This window comes from Vulpes lagopus, chromosome 3, assembly GCF_018345385.1.
Source record: "Vulpes lagopus strain Blue_001 chromosome 3, ASM1834538v1, whole genome shotgun sequence".
Lineage (NCBI taxonomy): Eukaryota > Metazoa > Chordata > Mammalia > Carnivora > Canidae > Vulpes > Vulpes lagopus.
In genome coordinates, this window is record NC_054826.1 from 28,763,776 (window position 1) to 28,782,598 (window position 18,823).

General features: G+C 53.0%; 2 protein-coding genes across 4 annotated transcripts in view; one reads left to right on the plus strand and one right to left on the minus strand.

The window, feature by feature from the left end:
- The first annotated feature begins 1,188 nt into the window (after window positions 1–1,188).
- On the plus strand, window positions 1,189–12,001 carry PCYOX1L (prenylcysteine oxidase 1 like). 2 transcript variants are annotated; one of them, XM_041750729.1, is made up of 6 exons: window positions 1,189–1,320; window positions 5,068–5,274; window positions 6,713–6,887; window positions 8,010–8,221; window positions 10,392–10,532; window positions 11,021–12,001. In XM_041750729.1, exons 1-6 carry the CDS (start codon window positions 1,233–1,235, stop codon window positions 11,680–11,682), a joined length of 1,485 nt encoding a protein of 494 aa, XP_041606663.1. In that variant the 5' UTR covers window positions 1,189–1,232; the 3' UTR covers window positions 11,683–12,001. The 2 variants fall into 2 exon arrangements, with proteins under 2 accessions (XP_041606663.1, XP_041606664.1); XM_041750730.1 differs by lacking the exon at window positions 5,068–5,274 and having other exon boundaries at window positions 1,204–1,320.
- A 1,508-nt stretch (window positions 12,002–13,509) lies between these two features.
- IL17B (interleukin 17B) overlaps window positions 13,510–18,823 on the minus strand; it is a 40,738-nt gene continuing 35,424 nt past the window's right edge. For both annotated transcript variants that reach the window (XM_041747875.1, XM_041747874.1), the window contains one exon: window positions 13,510–17,917. In XM_041747875.1, the coding sequence (XP_041603809.1) occupies window positions 17,686–17,917 (232 nt within the window). In that variant the 3' untranslated portion in view covers window positions 13,510–17,685. The remainder of the gene's footprint in view (window positions 17,918–18,823) is intronic.

Sequence of the window (18,823 nt, forward strand, 5' to 3'; positions counted from 1 at the left end):
CCGGGATCGAGTCCTGGAATCGAGTCCCACATCGGGCTCCCTGCATGGGGCCTGCTTCTCCCTCTGCCTGTGTCTCTGCCTCTCTCTCTCTATGTCTCTCATGCATAAATAAGTAAAATAAAAAAAAAAAGTTTAAGGGAATATCTTGAACCATTAGGAATGAACTTAAAGAGTTTCACGTTCTGACATAAACATTGCCAAAAAGATTTTTATTTTTTTTTGAGATTATAAGAAATGCATGTTTGCTCATCTACCACTTCACTAGTAACCAGCTTGGCCCTTTATGACTCAGAAAGCTGACTTAGAATCCCAGCTGTATGCTCTTTTACTATCCTCGGAATCCTTTCAGTTTCTTCTCTTAGCCATACTCTGATTGAATTGAATGAGTTTTCCTTATTTATCCTGAAACTCCTCCCCAACTTTATTTTCTGCTCCAGGAATCTGCCCCTCACCGTGTAATGAACTAACCACCCTGAGCTGCTCTTCTTTTCTTAGAGGGTGAAGCTCAGCGGGAGCTTATCCCTCCCTCCCTCTGCTGAAGAGCCTGGGTGAAACCCTTCCCTTTTGTGTAAGTAGAAGGCAGAGACTCCAACAGCATGTGGGAACTGCAAGTACCCGTCAGGGACGGCAGGCCCGAAAGCATCCGGCCTGGTTTCCACGCACGCGGAGGGGAGCGCCCAGCCACCATGGCTGCACACGCTGGGTCAGCAATTTGCTGCGCTTGCAGACACTGCCAAGCGGCCTCACGTCCCCTATCTCACATGACTGTCACAACCACCTAGAAAGGGAGGGCAGGGAAGCCGAGGCACACCCCGAGACGGCACGTCGGAGAGCTGGGAGCTGGCGCGGCTGGGCTCGCACCGACGCCGTCCCAGCTCCGGCTCTCCGCCTCCCCTCCCATCTCCCCGGGCCCTGGTCCTGATGCTGAGCACCCGGAGCGCGCGCACCTGCGCGTGGGCAGGACGAGCCAGCCAATGGGGGGCCCGCATCCGGGAGGCGGGCCGGGGAAGCGGCGCCCGGCGGAGCCTGCCCGGGACGGATGCAGCCAATGAGGGCCCGGAGCTGCAGAGGGACGGCGGCTCGACCAATGAGAGGCGGCGGGCGGCGGGCCGGGGGCGGGGCAGCGCGAGGGGCCGGGGGCGGGGCGCGGCGGGGCGGGCCGGGGCGGGGCGGCGAGCCCTGCGCGGCCCGCGGGAGCGAGCGCCCCGCGTGCCTCCGGATCGCCGCCCGCCATGGCCCGCGCTGCCCGGCTCCTCGCCGCGCTGGCCGCGCTCCTGGCCGCCGCCGCCACAGGCGGGGACGCCCGGCCCAGCAAAATCGGTGCGGGAAGGACCGGGTGGGGAGCGGCGCGGGGGAGGGCTGCGGGAGAAGGGGGCGCCGCCGCGAGCAGCCGGGTGGGGGCAGGGGAGGCCGCTGCAGAGGAGGCGAGGGACTGGGCCTGGCCGCGGCAGGCGCGGGCCGCAGGCGGGTGCTGACCCCGGGGGCATGGGCATGTGGCGACGGCCACCGGGGCGGAAGAGAGGCGTGGGGCTGGCCCGGCCGGGGGGCCCTGAGCGCCTGCGGTGCACCTGGCCCTTCGCCAGCTGCCCCGACGGACCACGGCGGGGCCGGGGCCGGGCGATGGGTCCCTCGAGGTCTCTTGAGGGCCGCCCGCGCGGCAGGCACGGTGCTCCGTAGCTCCGGCCTGGAGGAGAGGCTGCACAATACAGGGCGGTCGGTGGTAAGGCCGCGGAGGTGCGCTGGCCCATCTTCCAGGCCCTGGGAGGGCCCTGGGCTTCCTAGAAGTGACATCTGAGCCCAGACGGCAGGGGGAATAGGACACGGAACCCGTGGTAGGTCTGCTGCAGATCGATTTGCTGGATGACAGTGGAGAACTTTTAACAGCAGTCCTCCTGGGCTTGATGACGATATTTTTATTTCGAAGATTTTTCAAACGCACAGCAGAGTTGAAGGAACCGGATACACAGTGACCAGTCGTGTACTCAACACCTAGGTTCTGCTTCTGCCCTTAGCAGACCCCTCCTATACTTGGCGTTATTATGTAACTATCACCCCACCCGTTAATTCATCTTGCATCTTAGTGCATTTTAAAATAAATTGCAGACATTAGGGCACTTGACTAAAGACTTCATCATGCCTATCATTGACTAGCGTTCCACATTTGCTTGCAGTTTATTTCTCTTCACAGTTGTCATTTTTAACTCTACAAGACTCCTCAAGATTTTCCAGTCCCTCAATATATAAAATTGCCACGGGCAGAGATGCTAGGCATCTAGCATCTAGTCCCCACTACACTAAGCTGCCCTCTTTGCACCCTTGTTGGCAGGGAAGCATATCCCATGGAGCACCACAGACTTACTAGGCTGCTAGTACAATGCTAAGGCTTCTTTACATTAGCGAACCACAGCTCAGACCATAAAGGGCTAAAACGTGGGAAATCAGTTTGGGACTGAGGGTTTAGGGTTTTTGGGGGGAGAGGGAATCCTGAGAGCTAGAGTGGTCACAGAAGGCCTCAGGGAAAATGTGGATTTTGAGCCAGACTCTAAAGGATGGGGAAGTAAGGCAGTGTCTGCGGGGCACTCCCTTCATCTCTCAGAAACCGGCAACCAAGCAAGGCACTTCAAGCTGGTCCCTGGAGAAGGGGCCTCCCCCAGTATTCCTGTCTCCAGCAGTGCAGAGCTTTCTGCCTGCTTCATTCCCAGCTGGCCCTGCCCACCTGGCCCTGGGGGTCACCCAGGGCAGGACACCTGGCAATGCCAAGATGCTCTGTAGCTTTTTTGATTGTCCTCAGCTGTTTGACAGAAGCCTCTGTTCGCTCCTGGTGGTTTGAACTCTACACAGGAGAGTGAGGAGCTTCCTTTGAGGATGGCTTCACTCCCAGACTGTTGCAGGGTCAAATCTGAGTACCTCTGTGTGATGCTGGACCCCTTCATGCCCGCCCGCCCCCAGCCACCACTGTTCCACACACCACACCCTGCTCGCTAGGGAGAATGTCTCTTTGCTGCCTGGCAAAGCCGAGTGTCCTGCAGGGTCCAGATCAGATTTACTTCCCCTGTGAAGCCTGTGTCCACATCCTTAGGCAGAATTGGTTGCTTCCTCCTCAGGATTCCCTGGAACCCTGTTGGACTTGGTCACACGTTGTTGCAGGTCATTGTGCAGGAGTCTCCCCATGCCTTGCATGAGCTCCAGAGGATAGGACAAAAGTCCTGCTTGATTGTCTTGTGCCTGAGCACATCTTATCATGGATCAGAGAGTGGGTGTCAGTCTGTGGGTGTTGAATGAGCTGCTCCTCAATGAGGTGAGCTCTTCCGCTTCCCAGTGGGCAGCCTCCAGGCCTCGTGATACTAGTTCCTCTGAAAAATGGGTAATCTGGGGCTCTGTCGCAAATGGGAAGGTCGTAAAAGGTTAAGGGCACTCTTGGACATGGCTTTGTAAACACTGAAAAGGAGGAAGTGGTTTGTGTTTTTCAAGATGCAACAAATACTTAGCTTTACCACCTGCCAGGATCTGGGGGCGTAGTGAGCTGCTCTTGGTCCTTAAACAGACCAGTGGAAGATAGTGTGCCAAGCACAAGGCCCCAGGGGAGGAGTGTGTGCTGTAGGAATCTGTGGGAGTAATACCTGACCTGTCTTAGGTGAGCCAAGTGAGCCAAGCTATAATTCCACTTGAGGGCCACAGAAGCAGTAAGGCAAAAGGCGACAGCATTCCCAACAAAGGGAGCGATGTAGGCAAAGGCACAAGTGTGAGAGAGCAGTCCTGGGTTCCATGGCCAAAGAAGTCGAGGTGGACAAGAAGGTGGAGCACTGGGGGCTGGGGCAGGGAATACATAAGTAAATGGAGGCCAGACCATAAAGAACCTAGTATTTTTTGCCTTCTTCACAGTAGCTAGTTGTCCGTCATGGGTCCAATATGGGTCTAGTAAGGATTTACTAGATTTCTCTCCTTTTCTCTTTGAACAGACTGCCGGATGAGAAGGCCGTGTCTCCAATTGTGGGAGGTGCAGCTGTCCGGTTCAGTAGCTTCATAGCTGTCTTGCTGTCTTTGCACAGTGCTATTGAGCATTAGTAACTACATTAGGATCTGTCTGGACAATGGTGCCTAGTAACCCCTCAGCCCACATTGCCAGTGCAACACTTTTATCTGTGGCTTGGATGACAACACTCATAGCATATGAACCAAGTTTGCAAATAGCAGGAAGGCAGGAGGCATAGTAAAGACAGTGGATGATAAGATCCCAAAAGACCTCAAAGCTGAAACTGGAACAAGAGTCCAAACCAGTATAGAGGGCCCTGCGTGGTAGTGAGCAGCCCATCACGGGGTGCATTCCAGTCATGGTAAACACGGATGTAGAAGTGATTTAAGTGTCAGGTGGTAGATTGCACTAGAACAAGGGTTGGCTGACTTCTTCAGGAAAGGGCAAGGGAGTAAATACTTGAGGCTTTGCAGGCCATACAGTCTCTGTGGCAACCACTCACCTCTGTCACCCTGGCATGAAAGCAGCCATAAACAAGCTGCAGAAAGAGGCTGCCTGCATTCCAGTAGAACTCTGTTTGCTAAAACAGTCGTGGGCCTAGATTTGGCCTGTAGGCGGTAGTTCGCCAACACCCAGGTTCAGGAGTGGTTTCCAAATACTGATCTAACCTAACAGTACCTGCCAGTGACCAGGTTTCCACCAGTTTGTAGTGAAATAATCGGGGCAATGTAAGGAGTTCATATGAAACCAAAGGTATTCTCTTTAAATGACCATCCAGAATTTTAAGACTCTTTCTGGCTAATGTGTCTTTTTCAATATAAAATGAGGGTCACGGTAGGTGACAATTTTCAGATTGTTCTTTGCTCTTAGTTTACTAAGAACTAGCCTTCAGATTTCATTTTTGAGATGTGATAAGCCTATGAAATGCAAGGGCCTGGGAACCACCTCCCAGGGCACTGGGAGGGTGGGAACTGCAGCCTCATGCCTGTGCCCTGTCTCTCCCCGCTCCATGTCCTATCTCACCCCCTCTGTGCCTGGTCTCTCCCCTCCATGCCCTGTCTCTCCCCTTGCCTGCCTCCTGGGCCTGCGGACAGCCGTGGTTGGGGCCGGAATTGGGGGCTCTGCTGTGGCCCATTTCCTCCAGCAACACTTTGGCCCCCGGGTGCAGATTGACGTGTTCGAGAAGGGGACCGTGGGCGGCCGCCTGGCCACCATCTCAGTCAACAAGCAGCACTATGAGAGCGGGGCCGCCTCCTTCCACTCCCTGAGCCTGCACATGCAGGACTTCGTCAAGCAGCTGGGTGAGTGCACCGTCCTGGGCTCCAGTGTGTTGCACCCAGGGCTAGCGGCAGCCACTGGGCTCTTCCCAGATGGCCCCGAAGGTCAAGGCCGGAAGGTCATGTGGCCCAATCTCCTCGTTTTACAGATGGAGCAGCTGAGACCAGAGAGGGGAAGGAACTTGCCTGAGGTTACACAGTGAGTTAGTTGCAGAGCCGGGATTAGAACCCAGGTTTGACCCCCAAGCCAGTCTCTTTCCCTTTCCATTTGCTTCCTCTCCGTAGCCATGATCATAATGGCTTTCACATGCTATGTGCTTGCCAGGTACCTGACATCCTTCTAGGCGGTATGTAGGCATCGCCTCACCCCCAATCCTCCCTACCAGTCCACCCTCCTACAAGTCAGGTGTTGTATCTCCCGAGGAGAGGAAGGCTCGGAGGATGTCTGCACCTCCACTAATGAGTCAGAGCTAATTCAACACCAACAGCATCTAGCAAAACCACAAATACGTATACCGTGACACACAAACTCTACCCCTCAGAAGTGACCCTGCAGAAGTGTACTTGCAGATGTGCTAAGTGGTATACAAACAAAGCCATTCATTACAGCATTGTTTGTAGTACCAAAAGGTTGAAAATATCCCACCTGCCCACCCACCTGGATCTGAGAGTGAATTTTATTTAGGTAAACAGCAGACTGTTCAGCAGCCAGATTGGGGAAGTCCTTCTTGTCCAAGTATAGAACAATCTCCGAGACACAGTATGTCAGTAAGGTGCAGGGTAGCATATAGTATGTGGGGGCGGAGGAGGAGTAACTCCTAGATATATATGTACTTACCAGCGTTGGCAGAAAATATCCCCAGAAGGATGCTGAAGGAATGTTTCTTCCAGGATGGGGAACCTGGTGGCTCAGGGACAGGAATCGGGGGGAAAGAAACAAGAACCCGTGACCTGGGGCAGAACCTCATTCTCCTAGAACCTCACTCCTCTGCTTCTACATCTTTAACTGGGGATGCTGCCACCTGTTCTACTTCTTTTCAGCTCTGGGACTGCCAGCTGTAGCCTGTGGATGGTTGCAAAGACCGGGGCCTCCTTCCAGGTGGGCCTGGTGGCCTGGGCTGCCATGTGAGAACAGGCGCTGGGGCTGCCAGTCCCTGGACATTCCGGGATGACCTCTGAATTCCCCTGGCTCATGGCTGAGTTCATCCCTTTTGGAAAAAACAATGGGATGTGGTCCATTCTTTTAATGTACCTGTCTTGATGGACCAGCCAGCCCAGTGCTTCCGTTTACTGTTTTAAACAAGCAGCACAGGTGAACAGACCGTAGTGTGTTCTAGTCCCTTTCACGGAGCCAGTCCATTTGCATCCTTCAGGGGGACCTTCAGTTTCGCTCAGGCACTGCTAGATCTCCTGTGGGGGGCCCTCAGAGAGGGACCTGAGGGGCTCCCTGCTGTCTCCTCAGGCCTGAGGCACCGGCGAGAGGTGGTAGGCAGGAGTGCCATCTTCAGTGGGGAGCACTTCGTCCTGGAGGAGACTGACTGGTACCTGCTGAACCTCTTCCGCCTCTGGTGGCACTACGGCATCAGCTTCCTGAGACTACAGATGTGGGTGGAGGAGGTCATGGAGAAGTTCATGAGGTAGGGCTGGCCAGGCCGTGGGGAGGGCGCTCCAGCGGGAGCCGGGAGGAGTGATGGGGAGGGAACTAGTGGGGCTGTAAATTGTCAAGAAGGAAAAGGGGGACTTGCTGGTGGGGTGAGTACCCCACACAATACAGTCCTGGTGCCCGAGGAATCGAGGCATGTACTGACTCGGTGCGAGGATGGGTCTCCAGTATGGTCATTCTAGCTTTCCTTCCCTCCGCAAAACTGAGGAATGAGGGGGCTTGCAAATGCAGCCACCTACAAGGGCATACCTGGGGGGGGGGGTGAGTCAGTGGAAGCAGCTGGTGGAAGAGAAGGGTAGGGAGTGGGGTGCCCCGAAGAACAGGGCCCATCTGAAGGGGGCAACTGTCACTGCTAGAGCCAGCGATGGCCAGGTGTGAACGTCGACCACATGTGGCTGGGTCTTCCAGCTTTTTAGAAGAAGCTAGAGATGCCGAGTTGTGTATGAAATCTCCTGGTTTTTCAATATATGCAACCAACTCATAAATCCAAATGAAGCACATCCATAGGCCTCATGCAGCTTGCAGGCCATGCACCTCTAAGCCCAACTGTCCCCCAGTTTAGTTTTCTCATCTAGAACAAACTCCTTTTTTCACCACTTCCCTCCTCCTTGGGCCCCAGCCTCCTGCCCCACTCCTCCAGATAATGAGGACGAGTGGTCCCATGTCACTCTGTCCACTTCTCGCCATTCACTCACTCGCCAGCTGGTGTTCCAGGTCTCCCCTGCAGGTCCTCCCTGCTTCCTGGCCTAGGCACAGACATTCAGGATGACCCCTCAGCTTCCTTGCTGGGTCCTGGCACTTCACCACTCTCCCCATGTCACACCTCAGAGTAGTTGTCATTTAGCAGAGCCATGATGTGAAGCCAGGTCTAGTGGGGTTCCAGGGTATTTGCCCTACCCTCCATGCTGTCCCTATAGTTAGGGGCCCCACAGAGTGGACAAACAGGCCAAATAACCAGCTCCTCACTCACCCCCCCACACACACATGGAGAGGAGGGGCAGGGTCCTTCTGGGCCTCCTGGGTGCAGTCAGCCAGGAGTAGGGGGTCAGCCAAAAGGTCTTTCTGCACGAGAGCTCCAACTCTGCATGTCTTCCAGGATCTATAAGTACCAGGCCCATGGTTACGCCTTCTCAGGCGTGGAGGAGCTGCTCTACTCGCTCGGGGAGTCTGCCTTCGTCAACATGACCCAGCGCTCTGTGGCCGAGTCCCTGCTCCAAGTGGGTGTCACTCAGCGCTTTATCGACGACGTGGTCTCTGCCGTCCTGCGGGCCAGCTATGGCCAGTCCGCAGCGATGCCCGCCTTCGCTGGTGAGCCTCTGGCCCTTGGCCTCCTACCCTCCCCTGGCCCATGGTGCCCAGAATGGGCTGGTCTCCCTGTAACAACCTCACGTTTACCAGGCTCAGTACAGGTGCCTACACACCTTATTGCCTCAACCCTATTTCATTATGTCATTGGTCCTCCAGGCTGGCAGGAGATGGTGTTCACCCCGCTTCTCAGATGTGGAAGCAAAGCTCAGATCTTAGGTCTACTGTGTTTCCACCAGTCCTGATTGGGCTGGTTCCAGGACGTGCCCCACTGGAGCCAGCGGCATGGGCAAAACCTGGCAACCCCCAGCGCGGGCCAGGTCCTTCTCTTCTCCTAGCCGCCTAACACGAAGGTGCCAGTTCAGTCCTTGGTCCTCTCCTCAACTACTCACACTTCCACCCACCGACTCCCAAGCATGACCTCCAGCCCAGGCCTCCCTCCAGGCTGCAGACTCACACATCAGGTCCCACCCTTATGTCTCCACTGGGAGGCCTGGGGAGCACTCAGTGTCGCCAGACCTGAGCTCTCCTGACCTTCCCCCTCAAGTCTGCCTCTCCTAGAGTCTTCCCAGCTGGGTCGGAATAGCTCCTTTCTGTTGCTCTAGGCCAAACCTGGCCTCGTGCTTTCTCTCATACCCATCACATGGTAGGTCAAGAAATCTCATCTGCAAAAAAAGAAAGGAAAGAAAGACAGACAGAAAGGAAGAAATCTCATCTACTTTGCCTTCCACATATATCCAGAATCTGACTGCTTCCCACCACCACGTCCTCCCTGGTCTAACCTATCAGCATCCCTCACCCCATTACTGCAAGTCTGCTGCCAGGCCCCCTGCCCCCAGCTGGCTATTCTCAATGTATCAGCTGGATGATACTTTTAAGAAACCCGCGTCAGGTCAAGCCTGCATGTAAAATTCCGTGAGGATTCCCACCTGCCTCCAAGTAAAAGCCAGAGTCCTCTTAATGGCCTACAAGGCCCTCTGTGGTCTGGGCCCCACCACCTCCCTGCTCACTCACCCCAGTCCAGCCACTCTGGCCTCCTTTGCATGTCTCTAGGGTTCCAGCTGCCCTCGAACCTTGGGGATTTTGGCTGGCCATCCACACCTAGAACATTCTTCCCTAACACAATCATAGTAAACTCTTGCTCCCTACCATGTCTCTGTGCAGATGTTCCTTTTCATTGAAGGTACCCCACCACCCAGTTTTCAGTTACATGGATGCCTCCTCCTGCCCCCAACAGTGCCAGTCTCCCTACCCAGCAGTGCCGTCAGCTTCTAGCCACCTATTTCATTTACTCCTTTCCTCTCTTCCCACTAGAATGTAGGCTCCCCAAGGGCAGGAAGCTCTGTCTCCTTTGTTTACTGATGTATCCCAAACCCTTAGAACAGGGCCTGGACCATTGGAAACATGGGCATGGGCAGCCCAATTATGTTGAATAAATGGATGGAAAAGTTTGTATTTAACAAGCATCTCCCTCGTGCCCAGGATGCTATCCCTCTGGCTGTGGGCATGGCTGCCTCCTTCCCTGCCTTCAAGTCCCACCAGGTGTCCCCTCAGCGAGGCTCTCGTGCTCAGTCTTCCAATATTTTATGTGTATCCTTTGAGATATAATTCATATACAATTCACCCATTAATTTTTTAAAAGATTTTATTTTTAAGTAATCTCTACACCCAACAAGGGGCTCCAACTCACAACCCTGAGATCAAAATTCACACGTTCCACTGACTGAGCCAGCCAGGTGCCCCCAATTCACTGATTTAAAGTGAACAACTCAATGGTTTTGAGTTGTGCACCCATTATTACAGTCAAATTTAGAATATTCTCATTGCCTCCAAAATACCCTATACCTATAGCCATCACCTCTCCAACAAGCCCTCGTCCCCGCCTTCTAGCCCTGGGTAACCATAAATCCACTCTGTGTTTCTATGGATTTGTCCCTTCTGGACATCCTGTATAAATAGAATCTTACCATCCATGATCTTTTACAGATGGCTCTTGCACGGAGCTTATTTTCACATAGGATTGTGAATTTTGTTGTATTTGTGTTATCTCTCTGTGCCCATGTTGGGGAGTCTTGGCCTGAGACAGAGGCTCAGCAGGTAGGATGGGGCTGGACTCTCCAGCCGTACAGCCCAGTGATACTGAGAACCCACTGGCCACACCCCCTTTGCCCAGGAGCCATGTCATTAGCCGGAGCCCAGGGCAGCCTGTGGTCTGTTGAGGGAGGCAACAAGCTGGTTTGTTCCGGTCTGCTGAAGCTCACCAAGGCCAACGTGATCCATGCCACAGTGACCTCTGTGACCCTGCAAAATACAGGTGAGTGAGCGGAGCAGGGCGCGTGGCCACTCCCATTTCCTAGACCAGGAACACTTCCACCAGTCTATCCCTAAACCCTGGTCTGTGAAAGGCTGCAGAGTGGTTCCAAAAAAGGCATTGAGAAGCCCCAGCACTGCCAAGTGACACCAGAGGGCACTGTCGTCCTGATTCAAATGTCCGAGCCAGAAAGCTGAGCCTTGCATTCAGCCAGCCCCAGTTCATTTGACCACTGAGGACTTTGAGACTCAGCCTTGCCCAAGTCCCTCCAGCTAGTCAGCTACAGAACTAGAGCAAAAACTCAGGACTCCTGACTCCCAGTCCAGTGCTCCCCCTGCAGCCACACCAGCATGGAAAGCCCAGGACCCACCATGCCGACAGCCCAGCTGCATTCAGAGCCCCGCACCTTCTGCGTTGGGCCCCAGGTGGAGATCAGTAAGTAGTGGACAAGAAATAAATGGACTTTTGTGCTCTATTCTGTCTCTTTCTAGAAGGGAAACCCTTATACTATGTAGAGTATGAGAACGAGGTGGGCAATGGCTCTGACTTCTATGACATCGTGGTCATTGCCACCCCCCTGCACCTGGACAACGGCAGCAGTGGCATCACCTTTGAAGGCTTTGACCCACCCATCGATGCTGCCCAGGGCTCTTTCCAGCCCACCGTGGTCTCCTTGGTCCATGGCTACCTCAACTCTTCCTACTTCGGTTTCCCCGACCCTAAGCTTTTCCCCTTTGCCAGCATCCTCACCACAGATTTTCCAAACTTCTTCTGCTCTCTGGACAACATCTGTCCTGTCAACATCTCAGCCAACTTCCGGCGGAAGCAGCCTCAGGAGGCCGCTGTTTGGCGAGTCCAGTCCCCCAAGCCACTCCTGCGGTCCCAGCTGAAGACCCTCTTCCGTTCCTATTACTCCGTGCAGACAGCTGAGTGGCGGGCCCACCCCGTGTACGGCCCCCACAGCACCCTCCCGCGCTTTGCCCTCCATGACCAGCTCTTCCACCTCAATGCCCTGGAGTGGGCGGCCAGCTCTGTGGAGGTGATGGCTGTGGCTGCCAAGAACGTGGCCCTGCTGGCCTACAACCGCTGGTACCAGGACCTAGACAAGATTGACCAAAAGGATTTGATGCACAAAGTGAAGACCGAGTTGTGAGGGCTCCACAGTGAACCTGGGCCATCCATCCCCTGCTGAAGATGGATCCCACCCTCTCCTCCCCTACCCCCTGACCCCCACAGCGGCCTCAGTTGTCCAGGCTGTGCTCCCCCGCCAAGCCTTCCCGACCCCTCATGTGTCAAGCTGCTTCTCTTTCCAGCGTGGGTCCAGATGGCCCACTCTCTGCCTCTCTATCTTAAGGACTTTCACAGTGTTTGCTTCATTTTAAGGAGGACAATAAGAGAAGGGAAGGAAATTCAAGCCTAGGTATTCGTTTTATTTATTTTTTTTAAGAAGAAATAAAAATTCATCCTCTCCAGCTTCTTCTGACTTGGTTTTCTAACTAGAAGACAGGGATAACTGGGAGGAAATAAGGGGCAGAGAATGTGGAGTCATATTTCTTGATTGCTTTTCATTCCCTCTCCCAAAATGTACGTGAGGCAGCACCCACAATGAAACACATGTACCAGGGGCGCCTGGGTGGCTCCATCAGTTAAGCATCGGTCTCTTGATTTCAGCATAAATCAAGATCTCAGGGTCCTGGGATCCAGCCCCACGCCGGGCTCTGCATTCAGCAAGGAGTCAGCTTGAGATTCTCTCCTGCCCCTCCCCTTGCTAGTTTCTCTCTCTCTCTCTCTCTCTCTCAAATAAATTTAAAAAAATATAGACCTATACCAGATGGTTATAAATAAAGGGGAGATCAGAAAACATAAGACATGATAATAGCTCCTATTTATTGGGCACTTGCTAGATATGTCATAACTTGTTAAGCTATTACCACCCAAACCTCTCAATGATGCTGCATAATGGGAGAGATGACTATGGTAGGACCCACAGAAGAGATGGTTACCTCAGTGAAGCTGTTAGTATAGCTCTGAGCTTCCTGGCAACCTGTGGAAAAAGGGAAATACACCCCACCTTAGGAAGAGGAAAGCTTTTCCGTGGCACCTGGGACAGTTGACCATGCTGTCCATTATGCAAGGGTTGAAGAGTAATATGGTGGATCTTTCTTGCAAGAATACAAGTTCCCGGGGGGCACCTGGGTGGCTTAGTGGTTGAGTGTCTGCCTTTAGCTCACTGGGTCCTGGGATCAAGTCCTGCATCGGGCTCCCCATAGGGAGCCTGCTTCTCCCTCTGCCTGTGTCTCTGCCTCTCTCTGTGTCTCTCATAAATAAATAAATAAAATCCTTAAAAAAACAAAACCAAAAAAAAAAAAAAAAAAACAAGTTCCCAGATGGTAGAGGGCAGTGCTACCTCACCCGCAGCTACATACACTCCAGCAGAAGAAAGGAAGAAAAGGTGTTGGGATGGAGTTCTGAGATTAACCTGAGGCTGATGCCTAACTCTCACCCAGACCTGCTATATCTGGCCCTGGGGGAGGGCCCAGAGGCCACAAGGACACAGCACTGCCAAACACCACTGATACTGTGGCTTTCCTAACAGGAATGGCTCCTGAAGTCATCCAGTGAACTTCCTTCTTTCTGTGGAGATGACCACAACAGCCCAGCATGAGGAAATAACTTGCCCAAGGTCTCTTGGTGAGTTCAGAGGGCTTAAATCTGGAGCTTCTCCCTAAAAATAACTGAATTCAGGAGTGCCGGGGTGGCTCACTCAGTTAAGCATCTGACTCTTGGTTTCAGCCCAGGTCATGCTCTCAGGCTCCTGGAATTGAGCCCCAGGTCGGGCTCTGTGCTCAGTGCAGAGTCTGCTTGAAATTCTTTCCTCCTCCCTCTCTCTTCTCGTCTGCCCCTCCCCTTGCTCATTTTGGCACACCCTCTATCTCTCTCTCTAAAATAAATAAAATCTTTTAAAAAAAAATGAATTCATCATGGGGCAAAATCCTCCACAACTAGGTAGAGGCCCAAATTGGCCTCGAAATTGTTTTTGCTGTGCTGAGGTGATAGTGGTGGCGGTGAAGAAGATGGTGCTTTAAGAGCGCGTACTTGTCAGTTATTAAAGGAATTATGAAATTGGCACATCACTAAGAACGTTTTTGGCTGAAGTAGTAGAAAACCAACCTTGAACTGGCCTAAGCAATAAAAAGGTTTTATTGGTTATGAGAATCCAGGCACAAAGCAGGTATCAGCCCGTGCAGTGCCAGAGCCACTTCTCTCTGGGTCAAGGAGGGCTGCCAACAGGGCCCAGGGCGAGAGGTCTCTCCCAACTGTGAACCAAAGCGGACTCTGGGCCAGTTGGGCCCCTGCTGAACCAATTCACTGTGACTGAGCAAATACCACGTGTGCTGATTGGCTTATGACTCCGCTGCCAGATCAATCATCAGGACACAGGGGATGAAATGAAGCTGATTGGCTTAGAACAGTCAAGTCCCTCCCCTGGAGCAAAGGTGGTCTCCTCCAAAGTACAAATTTGGGAAAGGGGAAGGGGTGTGAGAGAGCAGTGCAATGTCAACCACGCACAGGATGGGACAGTGCCCTGGCCTCCTTTTCAAGGCCAGTGGAATCAGTATGTAGTGACATCCTTTCATGGTCTATGTTTGAAATGAAGATGTGCATTTGATGATCACTGGTATTGGGCCAGGGGGCCAAGGCCAATTTCAGACTTGTCCCTGGTAACCATCCCTCCCTTGCATCCCTAAGGCTGTGTGCACAGAAGAAGCAAACCAGGACAGTTACACCTGACCCCGAGTCCTTGGCTGGGGCTTTGGCTCCATGCCCTAGCTACAGTGGAGCTGGCTCGTTTTTCAGAAACTGCCTTTATCTGGGTAGACAGGTCTGAACAGCTCAGAACCAAAGCAGGCCAAAATGCCCACACTTCCTGCTGCCCTGCTTCCCCAAGCCCAAACCTGGGAGCTAGATTTCACCACCTCTAAGCCAGAGATTCCTGAAGATAGCAGAGGGAGTATGGGGACCATCGTGGCCCCAAGGCCCAGCCTAGCCTTCTCAGACCAGGACAGAAGGCCCCAAGGGCCCACAGCCCTCTGGGAGAGGAGAGGGCATTGGTAGAGACTTAGCTCCCAAATCTGCCAAACTAAGAAGGGAGTCCACACTCATCCACAATAGTCCAGGGCACAGTGTGGTGGACATTTAAAACTCTTCGCAGGGACTCCACCCCTAGAGCAGATGACCTAGACAAAACCTCAACACTTGGAGGAAGGGGAAGTTGTGGAGGGTAGAGCTGGGGATGATTAAGGAATGGCAAGGGCAAGAGGAGTGCCTTGCTCCAGATCCACCTTTGAAGGAGCTACAGAAGGAGCTGGGGCAGATCTTGGGCTCCCCCTAGAGGCCGCCATGCACGCATGCATGCGTGCAAGCGTGCATTCATTCACCAAACGCTACACCCTGTTTTGCACTGGACACAGTACTAGGTGCTGAAGATGCCGCGCTGAAGGAGGCAGATAAGGCCCCTGTTCTCGTGGAGTGGGGGGTTCTCACCAGGCAATGCAAAACATGAAACACACCTAGATGCAAACCAAAGGAGGTTCCTGGGCACGGGGTAGACCCAGTGTTCTCCTTGGACTACCAAAGGTCCTGAGCTTCCTGCTGCTGCACTTATTTTTTTTTAAGATTTTATTTATTTATTCATGACAGATACAGAGAGAGAGAGAGAGAGAGAGAGAGAGGCAGAGACACAAGCAGAGGGAGAAGCAGGCTCCCTGCAGGGACCCTGATGCAGGACTCGATCCCAGGACCCTGGGATCACAACCTGAGCCACCCAGGTGCCCCTCTGCTGCTGCCTTTAAACCAAGGGACTGGGAAGGACCAGCTGCCAGCCCAGGCTCATGAGTTCAAGTTCCTAAGCTACAGAATGGTAACACTGGAAAAGACCCCAAAGATCCTAAATCCCATCTGCTCGTTTCACAGATGAGGATATCAAAGCCCAGGAAGTGGAAACAGCAACCAACATCCATATAAAACTAACTGGCATTTATTGAGTATCTCTGTGCATCTGATGCTCTGGTAGGAATAGGACAGCCTGTCCTACCCAGATGAGGAGTTTCCCCGCCCAACCCCTATGCCCCAGGGAACCCAAGGTCTCCCAAGACCAGAGCAACCCTCCAGCAGCTCAGTTCTTCTCATGTCCTCACCCCACAACAAGGCCTTGGAGGCTCTGGGTCCCTCGTGTGCCACTGAGGTCCTAAGACTTGGAGAGCAGGCTGTGGGGGCCTCGGAAATAAACAACTCCAGGGAGGAGGAACGGCTGCTGAAGGCATCAGGTTGGGCTGGCACATGGAGTCTATTTTCCATGTGTCTGGAACCAGGCCAAAGCTTCCTGGGGTAATTTTAACCAGTATCCACTCTAGAACAATACCAAAAAAGGTAAGTTGCTTACCGACCCAGACAGGCGCATACCTAATCATTGCCCTTTCATGAATTAGACTCTTAGAACATTCAGAGCTAAAGCTGAAGGTAGAGTAGCCAAGCAAAGTATCCCTGTATTGGCGGTTGGCCCTCTTTATTGAAATGAACTCTGAAGTGCCAGCTATTCTTACCCTCAGAAAAGAGCCTCAGCCCCTCAGCTGTCTTGGGGCAGGGAAGGTATTTTTAGACCCTAGAACAGCTGATTTAGGACTAGCTGCAGGGGCTAGGAGGTCAGGGGGAGGATTGAGTTGCAAGGAGCTAATGGGGGGAACAGGGAGTTATCTGGGGGCAGGAACAAGCCAGGGCTTTAGGACAAGTCATTTCGCACTGCCTTTTTGATCAAAGTGTCTTGATATAAACCAGTGGTTCTCAGCAGAGGGTTGTTGGAGGGAGGGAGGGGATGGGCCAGAAGGGGGATGGGTATATGGAGGGCACTTGTTATGATGAGCCCTGGGTGTGATGAATCACTAAATTCTACTCCTGAAACTAATATTGCACTATATGTTAATTAACTAGAATTTAAATAAAAAACAAAAGCAAAAATAAAGCCAGTGGCTCTCCAAGTGTGGCCCCTAGATAAGCCACATCAGTATCACCTGGGAACCACTACATTAGAAATGCCAAGTTTCTAGGGCATCTGGGTGGCTCAGTTGGTTAAGCATCTGCCTTTGGCTCAGGTTATGATCTTGGGATCCTGGGATCAAGCCCAGAGTCAGGCTCCCTGTTCAGTGAGGAGTCTGCTTCTCTCTCTCCCTCTGCCCCTCCTGCCCACTTGTGCTCTCTCATGTGCACCTTCTCTCTCTCAAATAAATAAGTAAAATCTTTATTAAAAGAAAAGGAAAGAAAAGCCAAGTGTCAGCTCCCACCTAAATTAGAACCACTGCATGCAGGGCCCAGCAATCTGTGTTTTAATGAGCCCTCCCCGTGATTCTAGTGCTTGCTAAAGTTTGAGATATCAGCGAACCATCTAGCCAGATCCCCTGGTACATAGGCTGGAGGAAAGAATCTACACTGGTGCTTCTCAACTCAAAGCAAGGGATCTCAGCCCAGAAAAATGCATCCCCACATGAAATTTTCAGCGGCTGGCTGGCCCAGGCTAAAAACCCCCACTCTTTGACAATCCAGAGGCTCTTCTCTGGATCTAAGGCGGCTGACCTGCAGAGAATCTCGGAGCTGAAAGAGACCTTGCAGGCCACTTACTCCAACCAGCTCCACAGTATCCATAGAGCCTCAGCACTACTGGGCCGTCCCAGAGACGAGGAGCTTACCGCTTCCTAAGAGCTTGTCTGCGATTGTCCTTGACTTATTTGGGGAGAGTTAGTGCTTGCTCACTCCTGTATACGTCTGTATCAACCAAGCTCCAATAACTTGGTTGAAACAGGCTTATACACCCAAATTAAAGGAAGTATGTGACTGCCCTACATGGCAGAAATGAAAGCGGGATTTTTAAAATAACCTATCCCAGTGTTGGGAGAATTCTGAGGGATGGAATCTCATCCTTCATATTGATCCGAAATCTTCCTCCCAAACCTCCTATCCCCATCCAGGTTCCGGCTTTGGAGCCTCAAGGAGCAAACCCAAGGTCTTGCTCAACAAAAGACACGTTTACTTTTCACTTTTCATCGGCCTTGCTTGGCGTGGGAGTGTAAGGAGGGTGGTCTCTGGCCACCCACAGGCTCGGGGTTCAGAAGATGCAGGTGCAGCCCACCGCGATGGTCTCCATGACGGCACGCTGGCGGCAGGGCCCGGTGCGTGGTGGCAGCGGGCACAGGCGGCGGCGCACGGGCACCTGGCTGAACACGGGCACGCTCACCATGCTGCGGTCCTCCTGCATGGTGAAGGGGTTCACGCAGCCCAGACACAGGCACCGCGCCTCTGGCAGGTCCGCAGGGACGCGGCTCGGGTCGTGGTTGATGCTGCAGGGAGGCAGGAGAGAACACTGAGTGGCAGGTGGCCGTCGCGACAGGGCAAATCGGTGCCCATGCCCGTCCCAGGACTAGATTGCCCTGTGGGGTCGCAATGAGCCTAGGGCCTTCTCTGCTCCCTGACCACGCACTTCTATTCTTGGGGAATGTCCTCCACGGGGAAATGATATATGAGCACATTGAGCCTCCTCCTCCCCAGAAGCGGAGTCAGGAGGCCTGGGTTCTACTCTGACTGCGGTTCTCTTCATTCAAGACACACTTTTCACCACCCACCGCAGGAGTGAATCTGTCCTAGACATTAGGTGTTCGCTGAGGGACAACACAGACATGTTCCCTCCTCGAATCGAGAGCATAGGGACCTGCTTTGTGACCTCGCCTTCCTCATGCCTCAGCTGTCTCATCTGCTAAGTTGGGGGCGGGGGGGGGTGGAGAGAGCTTCACTGAGGACCTGCAGCATCCGTATCACCCAGGGGCTTGGTAGAAATGCAGAATCATCCCTACCCCAGATCTCCTGAATCCAAAACTGCATTTTTAGAAGATGCCCCGCCCCCCCAAATCAAGGGCACAGAAAGTTCGGAAAGCCAATTTTGCGGGATCTTTACAGACCCTTCCAATTGCCACACTCCAGATATGGTAGCCACTAGCCACATGTGGCTATTTAAATGTAAGTCAATCAAAATTAGTCAGCTATGCTTCAATTAAAATAAATAAATTTAAAATAAATGAAATAGGGGGCCTGGGTGGCTCAGTCAACTGCATCTGCCTTCAGCTCAAGTCATGGTGCTGGAGTCCTGTATACCCTGCTCAGTGGGGAGTATGCTTCTCCTTCTCTCTCTGCCTGCAGCTTCCCCTGCTTGTGCCCTCTCTCTCTGCTCTCTCTCAAATAAATAAATAAAA